This window comes from Odocoileus virginianus, chromosome 3, assembly GCF_023699985.2.
Source record: "Odocoileus virginianus isolate 20LAN1187 ecotype Illinois chromosome 3, Ovbor_1.2, whole genome shotgun sequence".
NCBI lineage: Eukaryota > Metazoa > Chordata > Mammalia > Artiodactyla > Cervidae > Odocoileus > Odocoileus virginianus.
Genome location: NC_069676.1, coordinates 48,656,316 through 48,683,470, shown reverse-complemented (window position 1 = coordinate 48,683,470; position 27,155 = coordinate 48,656,316). Strand labels below are relative to the sequence as shown.

At 40.8% G+C, this 27,155-nt stretch overlaps 1 protein-coding gene across 9 annotated transcripts in view; it reads right to left on the bottom strand.

The window, feature by feature from the left end:
* Positions 1-14,332: 14,332 nt before the first annotated feature.
* LOC110148446 (protocadherin alpha-C2) overlaps positions 14,333-27,155 on the bottom strand; it is a 187,734-nt gene continuing 174,911 nt past the window's right edge. For 8 of the 9 annotated variants that reach the window (XM_070465499.1, XM_070465497.1, XM_070465498.1 and 5 more), the window contains exon 4: positions 14,333-16,264. In XM_070465499.1, coding sequence (XP_070321600.1) covers positions 15,954-16,264 — 311 coding nt within the window. In that variant the 3' untranslated portion in view covers positions 14,333-15,953. The remainder of the gene's footprint in view (positions 16,265-27,155) is intronic. The other variant, XM_020910452.2, reaches the window with a different exon arrangement.

Below are 27,155 nucleotides of genomic sequence, written 5' to 3'. Positions count from 1 at the left end.
AACATCAGGGTGCATGCATGTCTTTGAAGGATACTTTTGTCTGGATGTATGCCCAGGAGTGAGATTGCTGGATCATATGGTAGCTCTATCTGTATTTGTTTATGGAACAGTCATACTGTTCTTCACTGAGGCTTCACCAACATATACTTCCACTAACCACGTAGGAATGTCCCCTCTTCTCCACAACCATTGCAGCATCTGTTATTTCTAGATTTTTAGTGATGGCCATTTTGACCTGTTTGACATCATACCACTTTGTCATATTGATTAGCATTCCTCTAATGATCAATGATGTTGAGCAGATTATTTCATGTGTCAGTAGGCCATCTGGATGTCTTCTTTGGAGGAATGTCTATTTAGGTCTCCTGGGCATATTTTTAGTGGGTTTTTTATTGAGTTGTTTATCTCTTTCTATATTTTAGAAACTAAGTCCTTGTCAGTAGCATCATTTGCAAACATTTTCTTTCATTCTGTAAGCTGTATATTGTTTGTTGTAGGTTTCCTATGGTATTCAAAACTTATTAGGTTGATTAGATACCTTTTTTTAAATTTCTGCTCTCAATTCTTTTGCTTTGGGAGACTGATCTAGGAAAATATTGCTACAGTTTATGTCAGAGCACATTCCGCCCTTGTTTTCTTTCTTGATTTCATTTATTTATTTATTTTAGCTGTGCTGGGTCTTTGTTACTATGAGGCTTTTACTCTAGTTGCCATGAGCAGGTGACTACTCTTCATTGCCGTGGACCGGTGTTTTGGATTCTCATTGCAGTGGCTTCTCTTGTTGCAGAACACAGGCTGTGGGTGTGCAGCCTTCCATATTTGGGGCTCCCAGGCTCTAGAGCACAGGGTCAATAGTTGTGGTGCAAAGGATTGGTTGCTCCTCGGCATGTGGGATATTGCTGGACCAGTGATCAACCTGTGTCTCCTGCATCAACAGGTGAATTCTTTGCCACCGAGCCACTGGGGAAGCCCTGGCTTTGTGTTCTTCTACAAGTTTTATGGTTTCATGGCTTATATTTAAGTCTTTAAACCATTCTGATTTTTCTTTGCATGTGGTGAGAGGGAGACTTCTACGCTCACTGATTTACATGTAGCTGTCTTTTCACCATTGTATGTGCTTAAATTCTTCATCAAAGATTGTTGTTGGGTTGATTTATTTCTGGGCCCTTATTCTGTTGCAGTTACCTATATGATTATTATCTAGCCAATGCCACACTGTTTTTTTTTTTTTTTTCTCGATGTTGTTTATTATAGTATCAGTTTGTTTAGTCACTCAGTCATGTCTGAGCCACAAGGTAAGCCCAAGAATACTGGGGTAGGTAGCCTATCTCTTTCTCCAGCAGATCTTCCTGACCCAGGAATCAAACTAGGGTCTCCTGCATTGCAGATGGATTCTTTACCAACTGAGCTATCAGGGGATGTAGATTCAATCCCTGGTTGGATGGCTAAGATCCCACATGTCTCACAGCCAAAACCAAAACATAAAACAGAATCAGTATTGTAACAAAATCAACAAAGACTTAAAAAATGGTCCACATCAAAGAGAGAGAGCCCTGCTTTTAATTGGTTACATCCTTGCATCTAGTTTTGACCATGTGTTTGATTTGCCAGTGAGATGTAAAGAGAAATGTTAGGAGGGACTTCTGGGAAACTTTCTTGAAAGACTTTTCTACCTCCTTCTTGTTCTTGAAATGGCTGGATATCTAGCAGCCATTATTTGGAAGACCTTGATGAGGAGGAAGAATGCTGAGCAGAATATTGTGGCAGAGCAGAAGATATGATCCTAGGTCCCTAGTGATATAGCAAAGCTACCCTATTAGCTTTGACTCTATATTCAGACTTCTTTTTATGAAAGGGATATACTTCCCATCACTTTTGAGTCTTTTAGAAATATGTCAACATATTTGATCTTTTATGTTTTCTGTCCTACCTCCTTTCGAAGACAACGGGCTGCTTTTCTGGGTGTCTGATGTCCTCTGCCAGCAATCAGAAGTTGTTTTGTGGAGTTTGCTCCGTGTTCAAATGATCTTTCAATGAATTTGTGGGGGAGAAAGTGGTCTCCCCGTCCTATTCCTCAACCATCTTAGCTCCTCCTCCTAGAAATACATCAACGTATTTTAGAAATATTTCAACCTAAATGACACATTATGTTTGCTGTTAATGGTATTATTTCTCTCTCTGCATCTTGAATTTACTTTGGTGTGTACACTTTTATGGGCTTCCCTGGTGGCTCAAATGGTAAAGAATTGCCTTCAATGCAGGAGACATGGGTTCAGTTCCTGGGTCAGGAAGATCCCCTGGAGAAGGAAATGGAAACCCACTCCAGTACTGACTGGGAAACCCCACAGACAGAGGACCCTGGCGGGTTATATTCCACAGGGTTGCAAAGAATCAGACATAACTTAGCAGCTAAATAACAAGGACATATATTTTTATAAAATCAGAAAGTTAGCACATGTCAATTTAAAAAGAAACATGTAATTGGGAAGAGGCTATCAGTCTTCATCTTACTTCTTAACAATAAACATTGTTGGGACTTCCCTGGTGGTTCAGTGGTTAAGACTTCACCTTACAAAGCAGTGCATGTAGGTTAGATGCCTGGTTGGAAAGCTGAGCTCCCACATGCCTCAGGGCCAGAAAATCAAAACATAAAACAGAAGCAATGCTGTAACCAAGACTTTAAAAAATGGTCCACATTAAAAAAAAAAAAAACTCACAAAAACAAAATATTGTTACGATTTTTTGTGTACTTCTGCATAGACTTTTTTCTTTGATTTACATAGCAAAGTTCTCAACTCATTGTACAAGCTTAAAAAATTGGTTGAATGAATGAAGTGTGTACATTCTTTTGCATCTTGATTTTTGCCTTTTAGTGAAATGTTAGTGGATACAACACTGGTTCACTAGCCATTAGTGAAGTGAGGTCGCTCAGTCATGTCCGACTCTTTGCGACCCCATGGATTGTAGCCTACTAGGCTCATCTGTCCATGGGATTTTCCAGGCAAGAATACTGGAGTGGGTTTTCATTTCCTTCTCCAGAGGATCTTCCCAACCCAGGGATCAAACCTGGGTCTCCTGCATTGCAGGCAGACGCTTTACCCTCTGAGATACCAGGGAAGTGGCTCACTAGCCACTATTTTATCATTAATAATGAAAACATAATGAAGATCTTAGTGCATACAGCTTAGTGTCTAAATGTAATTTCCAGAAGTGGATAAAAGGCTTTGAACACCTTTAAAGCTTTGGATTCACAGTGATAAAATGTTCAATTTTGACAGGCCCCGATAAGTAGTACCCCTCTTTGTGTCCAACATGTAAAGCAATGGAAATATAAAACAAGGAAGAAAATATATGGAGATGAAAATATCCCCTTTATCACTGTTAAATCTGATATTAGGAAATTTGCTTCTTAGTCTGATCTCTAGAATTAAACATAGGGACTTCCTTGGTGGTCCAGTGGTCAATACTTTGAGCTTCCAGTGCAAGAGGCAAGGGTTTGATCCCTGGTCAGGGAAGTAAGACTCTACATGCTGTGACGTACAGCCAAAATAAAAAAATTTTTTGGTTGTTCATATCTCTTAGAGCCTGAGCATCTTTCTTATCAAATTGTATAATGTCTTTATACAATAAAAGTTATCCTTTATTATGTGCTAAAGGGTGTTCAAGTGCTCAGCTGTGTCCAGCTGTTTGCAACCCCATGGACTGTAGCCCACCAGGCTGCTCTGTCCATGGAATTTTCCAGGCAAGAATACTGGAGTGGGTTGCCATTTCCTACTCCAGGGGATCTTCCTGATCCAGAGATCAAACTCATGTCTTTTGCATTTCCTGTATTGGTAGGAGGACTCTTTACCACTAATGCCACCTGGGAAGCCTCATTCTTTATTATTTATTTTCTGTTAATATATTTGGTAGCTCATTTGTCTTAACTTAGGGATATAAAAGAAATGTATATAGTCAATCTATTACTTAAGCTTTAACTTATTGCCTTTATTAGACATGTGCTTTTGTCTTACTCTAATTCTTCTATAGTTTATGTTATATTTAACTCTTTAATGCAAATTGCATTTATGTTTCATTCTGATGTGCCGGTGAAAACCCTTCTGTCTGCCTTCAGCCCATCTCCCAAGTTTCCTCCTCTTAGCCCTCTGCTTCGGCACTCCATAGGCAGGCAAAGAGGGAAAGAAGTGGGGAAAAAAGTACAAATTTATGTGATTTTTTATTTATTAATTAGAAGGGGATAATCATCTCTGCAAGTGGCCACCCTTTCTGGACACTTTGCCCTTCTGACCAGTAGTCTAAAATGTGCAGTTTTCTTTTAAAAGTGACTTTGAAAGAATTCAGTTAGAAGCCCTTGAAATATAAGGAGGATGATATCAACTTAACTTACTTATAAAGCATGCAAATATGAGGAAAGACTATGTCCCATATAAAATTGGAAAAACTGAATTGAAAAAAACTACTTTTTAATCCAATTAAACATTAAGCAGATTCACTTTCTGTAAATTGATTTTTTGTAGTTTGTTGACTCTGAGTTGCTATTGAGAATTTCAATCATAACCTCTCATTGACAAGAAAAGGGTTTAATTAAACTAGTAAGGGAGGGAGAAGAAGAGAGGAAGTTATGGAGGAGAGATAAAATGATGAGGAAAGGCAGAAAAGAAGAGGGAAGGGCCAGAGAGTGAAAAAGAGATGGGAGGAGGGAGAAAAAAAAATTCTCACTCATTCAAAATGGGCTCATATACCATACTTATAAAACATGTCAACTTATAAAAAAAGTGTCACATTTATTAAATGCTTCCTCTGTGCTTAACCTTCTTCTAAGATCCTTACTCAGTTATCTCTCTGGATGTGTGATTAGACCTACGTGTCTAAATTTGCTTTTGTTTGTACTATTAAATCTAATGTGGCCACAGCATAAGATGCTCCATTTCAGCAGCACAGATTTTAAAACTTGCATTTTTCTTTCCTCCTGACTCTGGCATGTCTTAAGAGTTACAGATAATGTCTAGCTAACTAGGAGAGAATTGATCTTGCTTAAGAATTCTAGAGTCTGGCCTTGAGGAGATGGGAGCAGACCTACCTTGGAGTAGAAGATGAATTGGGCATAAAACCATCAAGCTGACACTGACCAGAGCACCCCATGACCAGTTTTGAGATGATTATTAGCACCTGGCCTCCTGCCTGGACACCGCTGAAACTTCCCTTTATTTTTTAATTTTTTAAAAAATTTATTTAATTGGCAGCTAATTACTTTACAATATTGTAGTGGTTTTTGCCATACACTGACATGAATCAGCCATGGGTGTACATGTGTTCCCCATCCTGAACCCCACTCCCACCTCCCTCCCCATCTCATCCCTCTGGGTCATCCCAGTGCACCAGCCCTGAGCACCCCGTCTCATGCATCGAACCTGGACTGGCAATCTGTTTCACATATGATAATATACATGTTTCAATGCTATTCTCTCAGATCATCCCACCCTTGCCTTCTCCTACAGAGTCCAAAAGACTGTTCTATACATCTGTGTCTTTTTTGCTGTCTTGCATATAGGGTTATCATCACCATCTCTCTAAATTCCATATATATGCGTTAGTATACTGTATTGGTGTTTTTCTTTCTGGCTTACTTCACTCTGTACAATAGGCTCCAGTTTCATCCACCTCATTAGAGCTGATTCAAATGTATTCTTTTTAATGGCTGAGTACTATTCCATTGTGTATATGTACCACAGCTTTCTTATCCTTTGTCTGCTGTCGGGCATCTAGGTTGCTTCCATGTGCTGGCAATTATAAACAGTGCTGCGATGAACATTGGGGTGCACGTGTCTCTTTCAGTTCTGGTTTCCTCGGTGTGTGTGCTTAGCAGGGTGATTGCTGGGTCAAATGGCAGTTCTATTTCCAGTTTTTTAAGGAATCTCCACACTGTTCTCCATAGTGGCTGTACTAGTTTGCATTCCCACCACCAGTGTAAGAGGGTTCCCTTTTCTCCACACTCTCTCCAGCATTTATTGTTTGTAGATTTTTGGATAGCAGCCATTCTGACCTTAGTGAGATGGTACCTCATTGTGGTTTTGATTTGCATTTCTCTGATAATGAGTGATGTAGAGCATCTTTTCATGTGTTTGTTAGCTATCTGTATGTCTTCTTTGGAGAACTGTCTGTTTAGATCTTTGGCCCATTTTTTGATTGGGTCATTTATTTTTCTGGAATTGAGCTGCAGGAGTTGCTTGTATATTTTTGAAATTAATTCTTTGTCTGTTGCTTCATTTGCTATTATTTTCTCCCACTCTGAAGGCTGTCTTTTCACTTTGATTATAGTTTCCTTCATTGTGCAAAAACTTTTAAGTTTAATTAGCCAGACTCATCAAGAAACAAAGGGAGAAGAATCAAATCAACAAAATTAGAAATGAAAATGGAGCAATCACAACAGACAACACAGAAATGCAAAGGATCATAAGAGACTACTACCAGCAGCTATATGCCAATAAAATGTACAACTTGGAAGAAATGGACAAATTCTTAGAAAAGTATAACTTTCCAAAACTGAACCAGGATAAAAATCTTAACAGACCCATCACAGGCACAGGAATTGAAACTGTAATCAGAAGCCTTTCAGCAAACAAAAGCCCAGGACCAGATGGCTTCACAGCTGAATTCTACCAAAAATTTAGAGAAGAGTTAACACCTATCAAACTCTTCCAGAAAACTGCAGAGGAAGGTAAACTTCCAAACTCATTCTATGAGGTCACCATCACCCTAATACCAAAACCAGACAAAGATGCCACAAAAAAAGAAAACTACAGGCTAATATCACTGATGAACATAGATACAAAAATCCTTAACAAAATTCCAGCAAACAGAATCCCACAAAGCCCTTGACAAAATTCAACATCCATTTATGATAAAAACTCTCCAGAAGGCAGGAATAGAAGGAACATACCTCAACATAATAAAAGCTATATATGACAAACCCATAGCAAACATTATCCTCAATGGTGAAAAATTGAAAGCCTTTCCCCTAAAGTCAGGAACAAGGCAAGGGTGCCCACTCTCACCACTACTACTCAACATAGTTTTGAAAGTTTTGGCCACAGCAATCACAACAGAAAAAGAAAAGAAATCCAGATTGGAAAAGAAGTAGAACTCTGTTTGTAGATGACATGATCTTCTACATAGAAAACCCTTAAGACTCCACCAGAAAATTACTAGAGCTAATCAATGAATATAGTAGAGTTGTAAGATATAAAAGTAACACATTGAAACTTCCCTTTAAAGCCTTGTCCTCTAACCAGCAACTTGGAGATGATCTTAGGACATTAGTCTACCATCATCCCAGATTGCTGGCTTCCCAAATAAAACAGCTTCACCATTTCCACTAACACTTGTCTCGAGTATTGACATTTCAAGATGAACAGTGAAGCAGCTGAACTTGGGTTTGGCTACCAACCTCTTCCAGTTACACTAAAACCCATACAGAAAAGGCTCCAAGTCTGCTACTTGGAGAGTTGGTCAAACTTCTATTAATGTGCCCAGAGAACCAGGCTCAATAACATGTGGGCTCCTTTTCAGAAAAATGGAAGACAAAATCTTGTGCGCTCTGGTTTGGCCTCCAGTCACTATGAGGACTGAAGGGTGGAGTTCTGAAAGCAAGGCATTCAGCCCACTGTTCTGGATGATTTCAAAGCTCCTGAGCCAGCAAGCCCTCTGGGACACAGGCCTAATGCACTCTGTTCCTTCTATTGAGTTGTCAAGTCTGCGTTTATTACAGTAATTGTCCTTCGCACAAATATATGGACTGAACATCAATTCTGAGATCACACATTGTAATCTACCTAATACATCTGCTGGGCCAAATAACACCATCAATTTTTCACTCTGTTTTGAAGCCAGATTTGCTGCTCAGATTCTTAAAGGCATCTCATATTCTGGTAAATAACTGACACCTGTTTTGTGCCAGTCTCACCCCATCAATAACCACTGTTGTGGCTGAACCAGCCCTTATGGTACTTATTATGACTACAAGACACCCTCAGCAATAGTCACCAGGAAACCTTGAGAGGGAAAGGTTTAATACTTACAGATCCTGGAAATCACATAACTAGGGCCATAGTGAGGACAAGGGGAGAGAGAGAAAGCAAAAAACATGTGTGTACCTTAGCATTCTGATTTTATTGGAGTCAAGGGTGGGGGCCTAGCATTTAAGAGCTTACTCTTTATTGGTAAATTTAAAACATAAGGAGGAAATTGAAAGCACAGAGGTGAAGGGGAAAACTAGGCCCAAGTGGTCAGTTATTGAAATTGACCAAGATCTCAAAATCAAAAGAGGTAGGGGGCGGCCTGTCTCTTTATCTAGTCAAGTGGCTGGTGCTGTATTTACTCAGGACAGGCATCTTTGAAATGGAGGCCCCTTTAAAGTGGATGCCTCTGCAATCAAAGCTGAAGTCAAGCACCTGTCACGGTTTATACCACAACGCAGTAAATCAGACCAGTCCAATCATCTTCTGATAAAAGAGATGGGGGCAAGTTGCAACTTTATACGGTAATCAAAGAAATACAGATTAAACAACAATGTTTTGCTTATATTTTCAAAAAAACCGAGGATGACTGATAACATTCAATGTTTAGCCAGGTGTAGAAATTCTTATGTTAATTTTAACTTTTATTATTTTTTATACATGTTGTTGTTTCGTCACTAAGCTGTGTCTGACTCTTTACGACCCCATGGACCGTTGCCCGCCAGGCTCCTCTGTCCATGGGATTTCTCAGGCAAGAATACTGGAGTGGGTTGCCGTTTGCTTCTCCAGAGGATCTTCCCGACCCAGAGGCTGAACCTCCATCTCTTGTGTCTCCTGCACTGGCAGGCAGATTCTTTACCACTGAGCCACCAGGGAAGCCCCAGAAATTCTTATAAACTGTTGGTGGGAGTATACTTCAATTCTAAGAGCCAATTTTGTAAAATATGTAAGAAGTTTCATGTGTGTATTTTTTACTTAGTAATTCCACTTTTTGGAACTTGTCCTGAAGGAAAATTGGACAACATGCCAAATGTGGTAAAATATTCATTAGAGCTCTGTTTACAGTAGTAAAACTGAAAAACCTTTAATATCTATTAATAGAGACTGGTTAAATAAATTAGTTACATCATAGAATACATGCAAATAACTCAGAAGATTTATATTTATGTGAGAAAAAGTTACAGAAAGACTAGTATGACCCTCTAAAATATACATACATATTTATGGGAAAAAATGCATCTCTCACTCTGAGTGTTCCCTTCTGTGCAAAGGGATCCCAGTTGCAGTCTTACCTCTCTATACTCCTATATGCACGCTTCCTCGTCAAATTGCAGTGATTCATTTGATTGGCAATGTGGAGAAGTTAAAACTGACAGGAATCAAACTTTGGTCCGCTGATCAGTGAGCAGGAACGCCAGCCTACAGGCACCAGGGTGTAGTGAAGGAAATAACTACGCTCAGCAAAGACACCGAGCAGTTAATGCTCCAAAGAGGTTTCTGGAAAGAGTTTTTAAAGGCAAGGTGAGGGAGGGGGGCTGCAGGGTGCATGATCAGCTCGTGCACAGTTCTCTGATTGGTTGATGGTGAAGTTACAGGACACTGTCACAGGTGTTTAACATTATCAATCTTTGGTTCCAGCCAGCCTAGGGGCCAGTGGTCATCAGGCAGTTAACCTCTCCCATCTGGTGAGGGTTTCAGTAGCTGTACAATAACTCAGGAATGTGCATCTAACTGTTTTCTGTGTCCTTTTGGGGCAACAAAAAGATTCTGTGACTGTTGTTTGGCTGATTTAGTGTTTAAATGGTTACTAGTACTCCTGACCCCACTGCTATTTTTATTGTTACTATCTGTTCACATTCTTTCAATCATTAACTCTTGAGTCAGCCTCTTGTGACTCAGGGGAGGCCTGGGAAAGGAAAACTTTTTTACAAACAGGAGGCCAGCGGAGGACATGGTGGATCTGTCCTGAGAAGGCCCTCTAATATCCAACTCAGATACAATACTTGACTCACTGTGCCCCTTTTCTGCCTGGAATTGTGCTGCCTGCTGGGAATACCACCTCATTTCTGCTCATCCAGGTTGTCTCTCCTGCTTGATACTAGGAGGGAAACCCTGAATAATTCCGGAGTTCATTTAGCAGTCCCTACTCTGGCACCCACACTAATCAACATCCTCTAATTCATCTTTACATGAATCAGAGTAATATTTTTGCCTTATATTCGTCTTATTTATAAGTTTATTCAAGGAAGAAAGCCGCTATTGATCAGGCACTTTCAAGCACCAATATGCATCGAGAAAAGCATGGAAGAACAGACTTCAAACTCCTTAATGGTGCTCTCTGTAGATACTTTACTTTCTAAATTCTCGGCTTCTGCATATTTTATTTAAAAATATATGCACACATAATTGTGTTCTATTCTCGGAACCAATAAAATCAGTATTAATGTTTCTACTTTGATTAAAAAGAGGAATAAAACATATATAAGGATGATACACTACACTCTGTGTGAAATAAGCTTTCTATGAGCTTCCCCGGTGACTCAGTGGTAAAGAATCCACCTGCAAGGCAGGAGACACAGGTAGAGTCAGGTCCGACCCCTGCCCTGGAGGAGGGAATCGGCACCCTACGCCAGTATTCTTGCCTGGGAAATCCTGTGGACACAGGAGCATGGCAGGTACAGTTCATGGGGTTGCAAAAGAGATGGAAATGATTTAGCGACTAAACACCAACAAAAGTGAAATAAACATGGCCTCCCTAAACCATACTACTTATGACTGTCAAGAATATAATGAAATAGATAATGTTATTCACTCCTGGTGGCCTCTGGTCTTGCAGTCCATGGTAATAGAATAATGACTTTGCTTTGTCATTGACTAGCTGTGTGACTTTTTGAAAGAGCCATTTCCCTTCTTCAATTTTCTCATTTATTAAATAAGTTCCCTTTGGCTCTAAGATGCTATACACTGATGTTTAGTATACATTTGGGTAATTAATGTCAGCTGTTAGCAAGCTATTAAAATTGTCTAAGTGTCTGACTCTTCTTTATGGGCAACTATCTTTCCTTTCCATAACCCACTGGCCCATGACTGATGGGTCCAAAAGTGGCTACCTAACTGAAGGTGCTCCAATCAACTTTTCTCACCATGAAGAATTTAGAAAGGGGATTTAGAAAGAGAAGGTAGGTTTTTGTGGACCACTAGAATAAAGGGTAAATAAATTTAGAAGCTGTGGAAAAGAAAAGAAAAAAAACTGGTCTGTAGAGATAAGGAAGAATAAAACAGACTATGAAAAATAATTAAAGTTAAAAAAAAATTTTTTTTTATATTTCTTCTGGCTTTCTAGTCTCTGGTCCCTTCTGCCTTCCTATTCTTAGTATCAGTGAGGCAAACTTGTAGCCTTATACTAGATAGTCCTTTTTAGCTTAAGTTATTAATAGAGCTAGTCTCTTTAACTTGCAATCAAACAATCTTTCTTCAATGTACGTCTAGCCAGCAGAAACAAACCTCATCTTTAGTAGCCTCTTGGCCCTAGCATCCCAAATTTACACAAAGAAACTAAAATTACTATCAGATTTAAACTCAGTCTATAAAAACCCACCTCCCTGTCCTACAAGCAACCCTAGGCTTGATCCAGTACTGCTCATTCCACCTGTACTGTGTGCTCAGTCGCTCAGTCCTGTCCGACTCTTTGCAACCCTCTGGACTGTAGCCCGCCAGGCTCCTCTGTCCATGGGGATTCTCCAGGCAAGAAAACTGGAGTGGATTGCCATGCTCTCCTCCAGGGGATCTTCCCAACCCAGGGACTGAACCCACATCTCTTAATGTCTTCTGCATTGGCAGATAGGTTCTTTACCACTAGCTTCATCTGGGTAGCCCCCATCCCAGCTACAGCTCCCTAACAAGTCCAACATCAATGTCTCACAACTGGTGCAGGGGACAAAATTTTCCACCCAGAATGCATCTCTTTGGCATGAGGATTAATTTAGGCTGATTATTTTTAAGGAACTGAAGACTCAGGAAGTCTCTCTTTTTACTTCCCACTTAGCTGCCTAAAGAATTTAGATATAACAAAACATTGTAAACCAACTACACTTCAATTAAAAAAAAAAAAAGAATTTAGGTAAAGGGCCTGTTTGCAGAATAGTGCTGTCATCAGACATATGCAAAGAAAAACTAGAGGGAAATTGGGCAGGGCCTAGATAGAGATTAGAGTCCATTCTGTGTCCCATTGTTTCTGCAGGCCCAGCAAACGTTTGTTTACCAAACATTTGCTTTTCTATCTCCATTTGAATTGCTCCCCTCTCCTTTAAAGTCCCAAACCTCTACCCCTAACATCCTCTTCTGTCTTTAGCTGAAGATGGTGTTTAAGGTGAGGGTTCTGGGCATTTTAGTGAGTTACTCAGTTTTCCTGGGTCTCTCCCACATAGATGTGTTATTAAACTTCCGTTTGACTTTCTCATGTTGATCTGTCTCATGTCGATTTTGTTCTTTGATCAGCCAGAAGAATGTAGAAGGATAAAGGAAAATTTCTTCCTCCTGGACACATGCATCTCAATCTACATTTGGAAGAAGAAAAGTCTTGGGGTGAAATGGAGCTCCTAGGAAATGATTTTGGATAAGTAAATGAAAACAAATCTTTCTTACTTTTGTCTTTCTTGTGAACGTCTATTCTGTTTTTCATCAGTCATCTATATAAATAGAGCCATAATCGACTGCTCAGTGCTAAAAATAAGTGTATGTTCAGATAGAGGACTGCGGTTATTGCAGAAGGAGTCACATAATGTTCATAAAAGCCTTCCACATTTCCTCTTTGGGATACACCTAGACCAGGTTTTATAAAGTTCGGCAACTGAATTTATCATTGCATATTAAGTGCTATTTGTTGTTTCTAGTAGCAAAAATCTGGATATAACCCAACTGCCCATTAATAGAGAAAAAAATGAGCACATTATGACATTATGATCTGGCTATCATATGGGATTTGTACTGGAATTAAAAAGAATGACTTAAAAGAGTTGACCTGGAGGAATCTCCATGTTATTGTCAGTTATTTTATTTTTATTTTTTAAAAAAGCACATGCTCATAAAATTTTAACTACAGAAGGAAAATCATCTATTTGTTACAGAACATGTACTATGAGCCTACCTATTACACGGGCTGGCATACACTTGTACTCAATAAAAGTTAATTTCTTGGGGGCATCATTTGATTTCCCAATTGTGGAGAGATGCAAGGGCTAAACAAAATACGAACTAGATGACTGGAGGGCTCTAGTGATTAAAATTGGTTTGTTGGAATTCTTATTAGAGAAGACTGAAATGGTATATTGGGATGTGACCCAGAAATCTCCTGGCTGCCTGTTCTGGTGATATTGTGGAATTTGATTCTTGGGTGTCGTGCCTTAGTAATGAAGATAATAGCCAGGGAGACAGCCAGAGAGTGATACAGTAAGTTTCACACTGCAACCTTCTTCAATAATAATAGCTAATGATAATCAGTGTTCTATTTGCTCCTACTTTTATACTTAGAAATGACCACCATTTCTTTCATACCACCATTTTCCATTTATTAGCAATACAGAGGAAATACCAATAGCACCAATCAAAAATGAATCCACATGATGTGTTTTATCCTTACAGCTGTAATAACTAGTAACTAACATGGATTGGAAAGCACTTTGCAAATGTAAAAAGTGCTGTACACATACATTATAATTATCATCATTAATAAATTAGCCCAATTCTCCTAGTATTCAAAAGGCACGTAAGGTCAGATACATGGGTTTCAGTGGGGCAAAATGATCACAACCTACAATGTAGCAATGATTCACATGTGTTAGCAAGAAGTTTTACCCCATGCAATCCTGCAGAGCTGAAGTTACACACCCTTCAAAAAATGGGAGAATGAAGCTAAAAGTAGACAAAACAGGTTTTTTTTTTAGATTTAATGCTTTTGCTTTAATAACAGACTCCTACCTCTTTTATGTTAACTTTTAAAATATAATATAGTTAATCAAACTTCTAAACCGTACATTTAAACAAAATTAAAATTTCTTATTTAAGGTTGGCAGTAAATTTTATTATTTTCTCTGAGCTGATATTCCAGGTATTGTTAGAATTTCAAAGCATTCTGCAGCTTCAAAGAGGTCAAACTGATAAATTTTGTGCTTGCACACACCCTTGGGGAATATCTTCAGTATGTATTCCAGAATTGTTACTAGAAAAAAACAGCTTTATCCATTCCCTTGCCAGCCAGAGTCTTGGCAAGAGATGGCTCTTGGCTGACCATAAATAAAATTCCTTGAATCACCAGTATCTTGATTTAAGAAAGAAATTTTACTGTGTCTTTCATACACAAAAGTTGATTAACAATGGTTAAAAAAACACTACTCCACTTTTTCACAGGTGTACAAAAGGAAATATAATGGAATTACATTCAACAATAAAGCTTAAAGTTCACTCTAGGTAATAGTTGCAATAACATTCACATACACAAGCACAGAGTAAATATATTTCAGGAGTCTTATAATAGCATACAGCATACATATGGGAGATTGAGTTCAGGTAATATCATAGGTGTTAGCAAGATTAGCAATTCAGAGTGTTATAGAAAAGGAAAAATAAACCAAAGAGAAGATGTTGGCTAGCACTTCAAGACAAATCACAGAATTCGAGGATTGAAAAGTCTGCTCACTCTTATGTACGAGAAAACAATATTTTCTTCAATTTCTGGGTCTTGATAGAGTTGGCTAGAGAACATTGTGTATTCAAAGTGCACATAATTGTTTTTTAGAAAAAGAGAGAGAGAAAGATCCTTTTATTTAGTAATTAATACATGCAAGAGGCAGCCCCAGAGTGACCTGAAAGAGTAAAGCTGTGATTGGCAGGTGGCCGGTATAATACAGATGTTTCAGGCAGTTCTCTTAAAGCACTTCTGTAGCAGCAATGATCATTTAAATGGCTGTAGACGGAATTCTCTTTCAAGGATAGTTTAGGGGAGTTGTATTAATCATATTTCTCTTTAAAGATTTATAGTTATAGATTTGCTCTTTTTTAAATAAATCTATCAAACAACAAACAGCATAAAGTGAGGTGTCGGGGTTTTCTTTTGCTTTTGCATATGTGTTGTTGGAAAAGGATCTGACCTTTCCATAACATTGTGTGCAAAAGAATTTTTAATAAAGTGAGCACAAGGACATATACAGGAAACACATCAGATCTGCTTCTGCTGCCCTGGTTGGCCCCCCATGGAACACTGAACTACAGGCTTGTAGGTAAAAATGCAGGTTTTAGGTATAATGACACCACAGCCAAGAGACTTAGGGATTCCTAAAGCCTTGTCAGTGGAGGGAATTTTGTCTGCTAGAGGGTGGCCACCACCTCTTGAGTTGTAAAGATTTAGAAAGTCTGGTCCTTTTTCATTTCATACTTCCCACTGTTGATTTGCCTTTGTTTCCCAACCCTCCTAGTCTAACCTGGCCCATCCCAGCCAACATCTGACACTCACCTATCCCCGGTGGCCACACATACCCAGTAGCCACAGATACTCAAGCTGCTCAATCTCAAAACCTTTCAGCCTGCCCTTTAAGTGTCATCAAGACAGGATCCCCGGAGCACAGGGCAGAGAGTCCAACCTCTCACTGGCGGGGCTGGGAAGCCTCTCCTTTGCGGCGGAGGAGAAAGGAAACTTGGGTCTGCTTTTTAGGTTCTGCAAACAAGCCAGAGTGGAGAGAAAGAGTTAACACCAGACTTAGCAAAGCTTTTAAGACAAAAACCTGTTAAATGTGATCTAGACAGACACAGGGAACTTTCTGCAGATTTCTGAGGTCTATAAGAGAGGGTCTGTGTGGACAGGAGAAAGGAGTAGGGAGTTGCTACATGGGAGAGATCTGCCATTATTACAAAATTGGCTAAGTGGCTTGTTTCCATTAGATGACCTCACTGGTCACTGTTGTCAGTCGTGCTGTTCCCTTTCTCTTTTTTCTCCTGGGTCTTGTTACCCTTCTTCTTTTTCTTCTTTTTCTTGGTCTCCTCCTTTTTGCCGAAGGTTATGAAGTCACTTTTGTCAATTTGGCTGTTAGTAGGCTCCTGCCGGATGGAGATGATTGCAGGAGATCCTGGGATAATGAATTTGTCTGGCAACTCACCGGGACCAGATTGTTTGGGGTTGCCTGGTCCATATTTAAAGGTCCAGCTGTTGCTGTTGACACCAGCCCCGACTGGAGGGGACACCTCTCCTGCCTCTGGTTCTGCAAGACAAAACACTGCAAGTCAGTCAGAGTCAACACATGTCTTCCATGTGCCACAATGAACACAGGAGAGGCTGCACAGACAGGCACAGCACCCATGAAATCACGGGTTATTTCTTTACGCATAGGGCAAGGCCAGCGTTTGGAAACAAGCAGGAAGGCAGATTTCTTTTACCACGGGGTCCATAAATCTAAGTTTCTAATAACATATTTTGGGTTCTTTGTGAAGAATTCCCTAAAGAATATCTGGTTGTGATTACCCTGCCTGGGAGTGGGCCAGGAAATGTACTGGATTAAAGTAGAATATGCAATAAAATACCTAGGAATAAATTTAACCAAGAAGATGAAAGACTGGTACATCAGAAACTTTACAACATTTATAAAATAAGTTGAAGAAGATAGAAACAAGTGCAAAGATATTCCATGCTCATGGATTAGAAAGATTAATATTGCTAAAATGCCCATACTGCTCAAAGCAATCTATAGATTCAAAGCAAAATTCCAATGGCATTTTTCACAGAAATAGAACAGACAATCCTAAGATTTGTATGGAACCACAGAAGAACCCAGTAGCCAAATTCTTTGTCTTCGTTTGTTTGTATTGTTTTTTGCATTGCATGGCATGCAGAATCTTAGTTCCCTGACCACAGATCAAATTCATACCCCTCTGCAGTAGAAGTGCACAGTCTTAACCACTGGACTGCCAGGGAAGTCCCAGCCAAAGCATTCTTGAGAAAAAAGAACAAAGCTGGAGGGATGAAGCTTCTAAACTATATTATGAAGCTAATTAATCAAAACAGTATGGTATAAAAAGACACATAGATAAATGGAAGAGAACATAAAGCCCAAAAATAAACTCAAGCAAAACTGGTCAATTAATGACAAACAAGCCAAGAATATACAACTGGAAAAGAACAGCATCTTCAATAAATGATGCTGGAAAAAATGGACAGCCACATACAAAGGAATGAAACTGGGCCTGTATCTTACACTATATACAAAAATTAACTCAAAATGGATTACAAATTTGAACATAAGACCTGAAACCATAAAACTCCTAGAAGAAAACATAAACAGTAAGCTTTTTACCATCAGTCTTAATAATGATTTTTTTGAATCTGATAACAAAAGTAAAAGTAACAAAAGTAAAAACAAACAAATTACATTACATGAAACTAAAAAACTTCTGCACAAAGAAGGAAGCCAACAAAATGAAACAGGCAACCTATGGAATGGGAGAAAAAAATTGCAAATTCTACATCTAATAAGGAGTTAGTATCCAAAATATATAAAGAAGTCATAGACTTCAATATCAAAAAAATCCCAAACAATCTGATTAAAAAGTAGAAAGAATAGACATTTTTCCAAAGAAAACATACAGATGGCCAGCAGGTACATGAAAAGGTGCCCAATGTCACTACTCATCAGAGAATTACAAATCAAATCCACAATAAGCTATTACCTCACACCTGTTAGAATGGCTGTTATCAAAAAAAAACTAGAAATAGCAAGTGTCAGTGAGGCTATGGAGAAAAGGGATCCCTTGTGAACTGTTGGTGGGAATGTAAATTGGTATGGTCACTATGGAAAAGAATACGGAGGTTCCTCAAAAAATTAAAAATAGAGCCAGCATATGATCCAGCAATTCTACTTCTGGGTATGTATCTGAAGAAAGCAAAAACACTATCTTGAAAAGATACATGTACCCCATGTTCATTGCAGCATTATTTAAAATAGGCAAGATATGGAAGCAATTTAAGTGTCTACTGGTTCATGAATAAAGAAAATGTGATGGATATATACAGAGTTCAACCATGAAAAAGAATGACATCCTACCCTTTGTGACAACATGAATAGACCTCATGGGCATTATGCTAAGTGAAATAAATCAATATTTAAATATTTGACAAAATAACACAGAGAAAGACAAATACACATGCTCTCACATACATGGCATATAAAAAAAAAATAAAACAACTAGTTTATAGACACAGAGGACAGACTGGTGGTTGCCAGAGGTGGGGTGTAGTGATGGTGGTGATGGTGAGGGTGCCAAAAGGTACAAACTTACAGTTATAGTATAAGTTAGTCATGGGGATGTAATGTACAGTCACTATAGTTACTAATACTGTATTGCATATTTGAAAGCTGCTAAAAGATGAGATCCTAAAAGTTCTCATCATAATAAAAATGTTTTTGTAACTATGTGTACTGACTGAGGTTAACTAGTCTTATTGTGATCATTTTCCTACATATACAAGTAGTAATCCATATTGTACACCTGAAACTGATATAATACTATGTGTCTATTACATCTCAATTAAAAATAAAATATATATATGGGTGCTGTGCTTAGTCACTCAGTCGTGTCCGACTTCTTGTGACCCCATGGACTGTAGCCCGCCAGGCTCCTCTGTCCATGGAGATGCTCCTGGCAAGAATACTGAAGTGGGTTGCCATGCCCTCCTCCAGGGGATCTTCCCAACCCAGGGATCGAACCCAGGTCTCCCACATTGCAGGTGGATTCTTTACCAACTGAGCCATCAGGTAATCCCCAAAGTATTATAGGACTGAGAGGCAAAAATCATTAATCACACTTGAGAAATTCAAACAAGTTTCCAGAAGAGAAGTGAAATCTGAGCTGAGATTTGAAGAAAATGATTATGCATCCACAGGGGTTCCCAATGCAAGAATTTCCCAGGAGTCTTCTAATGGAAGACACACCTAAAGTATACCAAAGACACCTAGAAGAGTAGAAGTCAGAGCTGGAGAAGGAGAGTAATGGTCTGTCTGGGCAAAGTGATCCCAAGGGCCATGACACTGGAACTCACTGGCATCACAGAAGGTTCATGTATCTGACACTGCTCCTTTGGAGGAGCCATGAAAATTTCTGCTAGACAAATAGTTTATGTTTGACTGTAATTTGGGATTCTCTACGTGCGCTCTCTCCATCTCTCTACCTCCCATCACTTGTCAATTTCCTCTAATTTGGCATCTTTGAGCACTGCTTTTCTAACACTGCTCACAGCAAGCTCACTAATTGTATTATTTCCAAAGCCAGTGATCACATTTTAGTCACATCTTACTAAACTTCTCAGCAGCGTTCGTTTCAAACCTTCTTGAAACATTTATTTATTTATTTACTGGCCATGCTGCAGGGCATCCAGGATCTCTGTTCCTTGACCAGGGTTTGAACCTGTGTCCCCTGCATTGGGAACACAGAGACCTAACCACTTTCCCACCAGGAACGTCCTGAAACACTTATGTTTAATGAGTTGCAAGTAAAACTATCCTCCTGACCCTTCTCTCTGGCTGTTAGTTTCCTCACAAGATACTGTTCATCTAATGTGTTGAAGCTTCCTTGGGTTTGGCCCTAGACTTTTTCTTCTTCTTTCTCTTCACTCTCTCCTTTTGGGATCTCAGCCTGTCCATGGGTATACACACCATCTAAATATGCTGATGAGATACAAATTTAAAGCCCACAGGTCTCTCCAATCTCATGTATCCAACTGCCTGTCTGGTATCTCCTCTTGGCAGTCTCATGGGCATCTCAAACAGAAGCAATCTGAAATCAAACTCATGATTCCTTTCCTCTGTTCCCTTCTAAATCTCTCACCTCAGTCAATGATACTCCATCCACTCCAATGCTCAAGGCAGAAACTTCAGAGTCATTGTTCATTTGTCTCTGTTCTTCAGTCTTCATTTATAATATACCAACACTTGTCATTTCAGCCTCCTAAATGTAACCAGTGTCCTCTTCTCCCCATCTTCACTGCTGCTACCTTTTTTCAAGATACCACTACTATATCTTGTTTGTGAATTACGATTACAGCCTCTTCCTTGCTCAAACTGCTTCTACTTCTGCCTCTCTCTAACCTTCCACACAGCTGGAGTTACCTTTATTCCTTTAAGTCTTTCTCCCTTTTAAAAGCACTAAAGTATAATATATACACAGTAAAATCCTTTAAAAATAGAAATTATTTTATATCACTCCCCTTACTTAAAATTATTTTAATGTTTTCTATTGCCTTGAGAAAAAAAAAACTCCTTAACATGGTAAATAAGGCCCTTCAATAACCTGTTATTTTTTTATTCTCCAATTTCATCTACAAGTCTCCCTCTTACCACTATCTTCGGGCCACACAAGTTTTCTTTCAATTCCTCAATACCCCTTGAGATTGTCTTTGCCTCAAGGTCTGTACATATACGGTCTCCTTTTGCCTGAATGATCTCCCCTTCATGCTTAGACTCTCATTCTTCAAGTCTGCGCTTAACTGGAACCTCTTCAGACAGGCAGTCTACAGTCATCCTAGCCAAGCGGCACCTCCCTTCACCTCTATCTCTATCACTGTAAAGTCCAGAGAAGCAGAAAATATATCTGTTTTATTCACCAATGTGTAGCCAGTGTCTAGCACAATTCCTGGCCCATAACAGGTATTTGATAAATACTTGCTAGATGGATGAATGAAAGGACTGATGTGAGAAATGGAAGTGGTACCAGTTCCTCAGGAGCTCAAACAACTTCCCTCTGCCGCACTTCGGAGTCCCTAAAGACAATCAGGAAATGCATGTGAATTGCCAGGGCTGTCTCCAGCCCCATGTAAGAGCCCAACAAATGGAATCACACACTGGCAATATACAAGGCACAGCTCTCAGGGCTAGAAGGGCGGGGTAAGGATACTGCAGATTTAGTCCAAGTACCAGCAGAGTAGGGAAAGGGGATAGAAGAGTTTCTTCTCTCCCGTAAACTCCTGTGCTTCACCATGCTTCCCGGACAGAGCTGACAATTTAGCTCTTTGTAAGAGGGCGTGTGTGTGTGTGTGTGTGTGTGTGTGTGTGTGTGCAAAGTCACTTCAGTCGTCCGACTCTTTGCCACCCCATGGACTGCAGCCCACCAGACTCCTCTGTCCATGGGACTCTCCAGGCAAGAATACTGGAGCGGGCTGCCATTTCCTGCTCCAGGGGATCTTCCTGACCCAGGGATCGAACTTGTGCCTTTCATACTGGCAGGCAGGTTCTTACAGGTTCATTACTAAACCTGGGAAGCCTGTCGGACAGACAGCAATAGATATTTTGTCCCCAAGACTGACTTCTTTGTTTCACCTAAGATAATCAGATCTGCAATTGCGCTCAGCCAGAATCTGCCTGTTGACCTTTCAATTACAGGCCCTACCTCTGAGAGACGGAGACAAAAGTGGGAAATGTATTTAAAAGCCGCTGACTTGGCGTCTAGGAGAATGGGTTTCAACAGCACTCCATAGTCCTTCAGTTGCTCTCAAAGCCTAGGATGGAAATTTTTTCTGACCACAGCCAGGACCCTGCATGAGGCCCTCAGGATGGTCATCTGGAGAAGCCAAGCTCAGAGATGGTTTTTTCTTGTAGAGTTAAGGGACCTATTGACAGAGACAGCCCCTCACAGCCCGACTTCTAAGAGTTAATGAGCTTCTTTTATATGTCACTGAGCTTCTGTGCCTTTGCTGGGAGTCTTGGTTGGGTCTGACTCAGCCTCCACTCTAAGATGCAATCAGAGAACCATTCAGGTACATCCTCCCCATATTCAACTTCTGCAGAGCAGAACAGGATCTGGTTTCTCCAGCGTCTCCTGGATCCTTGTACTCAACCTGTTCAGGCCAACGTATGCACAAACATCTCTGAGGGTTCATTTGGATGAAATAACAGCTGAAAGGATCTGACAAACAACATTTACTGACCTCTTCATTTGAGCCCCTTTTGACCAAGCGCACTGAAACCCTTGGCTGACTTTGTTTACAAAATACTGTGACTTTGGGGGCAGAATCAAGGAGCTACTTGAGGAGAGTATCTCATGAGACAGATGCGAAAGGAAGATGAGTAAAAGATGAGAAAGGAAAGCACGCCTTTTCTGCCCCTAACGCCAGCCCAGGGCCAGTCCCAGGTCAGTCGAGGGAATGCTTCCTCTGCACTGTCCCCCTTCCCCTTGCTGGGGCCTCCCACAGGTCCCCTCCCCTCTGCCCCCAGGGACCCAGCACACTGGCCGATGAAGACTGAGACAAGCCACAGCCCAAATTAATGGATCTACTAGTGCCTTAAAATTCTTAGAGAGATGAGAATACCAGACCACCTTACTTTCCTCCTGAGAAATCTGTATGCAGGTCCAGAAGCAACAGTTAGAACTGTACATGGAACAGACTGGTTCCAAATCGGGCAAGGAGTATGTCAAGGCTGTATATTGTCACCCTGCCTATTTAACTTATATGCAGAGTACATCATGCAAAATGCTGGGCTAGCTGAAGCACAAGCTGGAATCAAGACTGCTGGAAGAAATGTCAATGACCTCAGATATGCAGATGACACCACCCTTATGGCAGAGAGCGAAGAGGAACTAAAGAGCCTCTTAATGAAAGTGAAAGAGCAGAGTGAAAAAGCTGGCTTAAAGTTCAACATTCAAAAAACTAAGATCATGGCATCCAGTCCCATCACTTCATAGCAAATAGATGGAGAAACAGTGGAAACAGTGGCAGACTTTATTTTGGGGGGCTCCAAAATCACTTCAGATGGTGACTGCAGCCATGAAATTAAAATTAAAAGCTATGACCAACCTAGACAGCAGGAGACAGGAGGAGAAGGGGACAACAGAGGATGAGATGGTTGGATGGCAACACCAATTCGATAGACATGAGTTTGAGCAAGTTCTGGGAGCTGGTGATGGACAGGGAAGCCTGGCATGCTGCAGTCCATGGGGTCACAAAGAGTCAGACATGACTGAGTGACTGAACTGAACTGAGTCCTCTAAAAAGGGCTTCTGACAGACATCAGCCCTTCCCTGACATTCAGATTACAACCTAATGGAATTTAAAAGTTTAATAGTGAAAGTGAAAGTGTTAGTCTGCTCAGTCAAGTCCAACTCTTTGCAACCCCCATGGACTATAGCCCACTAGGCTCCTCTGTCCATGGAATTCTCCAGGCAAGAATACTGGAGTGGGTAGCCGTTCCCTTCTCCAGGGGATCTGCTCAACCCAGGGACCGAACCCAGGTTCCTGCATAGCAGGCAGATTTCTTTTCCATCTAAGCTGCCAGGGAAGCCCTTAAAGGCGCCTAGTCCTGGCAACTTACAGAAATAACTCTGAGCCTCAGTTGCCTCAGGCATAAAAATGGAGGTGATCACCTTTCTGTCTCCATCAGAGTCATGAATTAATTAACATTTACTCTGCCTTCCTCTGTGTGAGGCACCCAGTTAAGCAGATTTGCATGCAACATAATTTCTACTCTTCACAAGAACCACAGGAAGTAGATACGACCAATATCTATGTCTGCTTTATAAATATGTCAGTTTTATAAATGAAGATACTGAAGACCAATCAAGGGTTACTAACCGTGGAGCCTGGGACTCAAATCTAGGAGTCTCACTCCTGTCATGAGACCCACCAACATCCTGAGCTGTATAGGAAGGCTCTGAAAACCCTGAGGCATTATACAAGTGTAGCAATTTCTACGGCTGTATCTGTTTAGTCACCCGCTTGGGAGATGGCAATGCAGGCAGGAGCTTCTCTCTAAGCGAGCGTCAGTGGAAAGACTTGTGCAGTTGGGGGGAGGGGTGCCTGCGGGAGTGAGTGCTCGGCTCAGGAAAATCACCACCCAGCCTGCAGGTTTCAGCCCCTCCCCTCCGCGCCCCATTCATCCTTTTGTTACCGTCTCTGGAATTCTGGTGCTGAGGTTAATAAAGAGCTTCCAGGAAACCCATCATTTTGATTAAAGCCAGGGACTATCTTGCCAGACAGCACTCTGGAGCCTGCCTACCGCCCACTCCGTTCTGTCGGGGCAGCAAGCAAAGGCTATTAAATGATTATAGGCGTTTCCGGCTCCGCTAGACAGCTCCCCTGGATTGCTTGTTCTCCCGCGGGCTCGGGCTGCTGCTGCTGCCTCTGGCTGCCCAGGGCAGGGTCGGGGCACGGAAGGCTGCGCAGATTCTGGGTTTGCGAGTGAACATCCAGGCTTTCTGCACAGCGACATCTTGCTTCTCCTGGACTTCTTTCCCACCCCGCCAGCCACTGAGGCCTTTCAAGCAGTTCCAATTTCACTGGAGCCTTTTGCAGCTTTGAGCAACCATTCCATCTCCTTCTCTGTGTGTGCCTGCCTTTCTGTGTGTGTGTGTGTGTGTGTGTGTGTGTGTGAGAGAGAGAGAGAGAGAGAGAGAGAGAGTGAGTGTGTGTCGGTTTGTCTGTCTTTCTCTGTCTCTCTCTCTCTCTACCAGAACTTGGTAGACTGCAGAATTATACACGCCTGGCCTGAATACATGCTCAGACCAAAAGGCAAAAAGTATCTGCCAGCAAACCCACTGAAAGATTAGGATGTAAAACATCTCCAGCTCCATCCCCACCCCCACCTCCACCGTCAGTGGAGTCTATGAATTGCTTAGACAAGCTCCACCTCCTCTCCCTTGCTGGATCCTTTATGAATTGGACAAAGTAAATCTGAGTAATTACAGCCCAGAAAACACAGGAGAAGGACGGTTGGAAACTCAAATCCTGTCCAGGATCATAGAGAGGGGAAGAAAGCTGAAACCACCTGGGCTAGCACTAACAGCATTTCCCCACAGCTTCTTCGTCCTTCAGTTGACAGTGGAGAGAATTTTCCATGGAAACTGGAGAATGTAAAAATATTCTTCCATCTTCTCTTTAAGACTTTAGGCTCTATAATCAGAGTACTAGGTCTAAATCTGGCTACTTCATGTAAATTATGTGATGTTTAGCAAATTATTTAACTACCTCTGGGCTTCAGTTTTCATGTGTAAAGGAGTAATAGCATCTACCTCATAGGGCTGTTACAGGATTAAATGTAATTATCCTTGAATGTGTGTTTAGTTGCTCAGTCATGTCTGACTCTTTGTGACTCCATGGACTATACCCTACCAGGCTCCTCTGTTCATGGGATTTTTCCAGCAAGAATACTGGAGTAGGTTGCCATTTCCTTCTCCAGGGGATCTTCCTGACCCCGGGATCAAACCCGGGGTCTCCTGTGCAGGCAGATTCTTTGTTGTTGTTGTTGTTGTTGTTGTTTGCAGGCAGATTCTTTATCTGCAGAGTCCTCAGTTATCCTTAGCACATAACACAGTGCCTGGCACAAAGTAAAAGTCCATCACCATTTTACCTGTTAGTAATTCCAGAGTAACAGAAGATTGATGCGTTTAAGGAATATCAATTGATTGTTTACTATGGGCCAAGCACTTTATTAAGTAATTTGCATATATGTATATATGATTTCCAATTTATAGATAAGGAAACTAAAGGCTTAAATTATAGCAAGATTATCTGCCTTAACTCAAACAGCAATTGGGTAACAAAGCTGAAAAATTATTCTTGTACTAATTCCCCAGCTCAATAATAGAATTATTAATGTTTTTACTTCTATTAAAGCCTTGGGGATGGGGGAGAAGGCAGAGCTGAGCTGATTCACAGACCTCGCATCCTGATCCCTGCAGTAGCTGGCAAAGGATGGTGTGCTTGTGTGATCAGAGAGTAGGCTTGGTGATGGAGAACTAATCTGATAGCCACTCCCCAGAGCTGCCACTTCTGGCTGTTTCAGCCACCCTGGGTGGGTTGAGTGATCTGGAAGAAGACTGTGTGGCTGTTTGGTGCCTGAGGCCACAGCTGGGCTAATTTTCAGTAATCTTGAAGCGGAAGAGATAAATACAGTGGCATATTTTTAAAGCCACAGCTCTTGCTCTGTGCCCAAAATAACTCTGCCATTTCTAGGTTAAGACTATAAAGATATCACGTGCTGAGAACCCAGATTCAAAAACTGGAATGGCTGGTCTCAAATCTCCCTAGCTCTCCATACTCAGCTAAAAAATAAATAAATAACGTTTCTTCTGTGACCCGCCCCCTCTCACCTAAGAGGGCTCAGACTACATGGTTTTCTCTACCTTATTTTCTCATCACCAATGTCCTCCAGGGTCTTGGGAGGGGAATTTCTTCTTCCAATGCCCCCTGCTTCAGCTTCTCTTATAACCAAGGGTAGGAGAATGCTTGAAATGAATGTTTAGGGGTCACACATTTTGAGTTGAATCCTACTTTTAGCACTTATTTGTAGTGTAACCTTGAGCAAGCCACTTGGCCTCTCAGTATTCTTTCACATGTAAAACAAAGATAACAATATCCATCTAATGGGACTGTGATCATTAAAAAGAGACACCGCTCATAAATCACACAGAATAATATTTAGCATGCAGAACTGAAATAAAGGATACATATTATTACTACATGGTAGTCCTCTAAGGAACCTGACCCTTCTAACAACTGATTCCCGGATGCAGGGCTTCCAGAAACTCTTTTCCAAGAGCCTTCCTCTCATCAGGCTCTGCCCCTCGCAGGGATCATTAAAACCAGCTAGCTGTGAAGTCTTCCAGCTTAGAAACGGTTGCTAGGTAGGGAACCATTCTCCAGAGCCCTCTGAAACAGGCAGAATGGAAGCAGCTTAGACAAGGTGGACGGCACCTTGGATTAGGTATCAAAAGCCTTGGGTTCACATTGCAGCTCTGCTATTCTGCTTCCTACTATTTTCTACTATACTATGTGGGTGACACTGACTTGTAATTTCATCTATAAAATGGAAGAAGTAGCGACCTCCCAGAGGCACTGTTATCCATTCAACTAAATTTATTTATTACATACAATAAAGCAGATATGGTGCTAGACATTAGGGTATAGGGTTATGAAAAATACTTGGACAGGTACCCTCCCATCAGACAGTTACAGTGTGGAACAAGACAAGTAAATGAATAAATACAATATTGTTTTAAGGAATAAACAATGTAGAGAAACTCTGACATTGTTACGGCATTAAACTCTCTAGAGAGAGTGTGTGTAGAGGTTAAGAGCACAGGCTGAGAAGTCAAAGCGCCTTGCTTCAGATC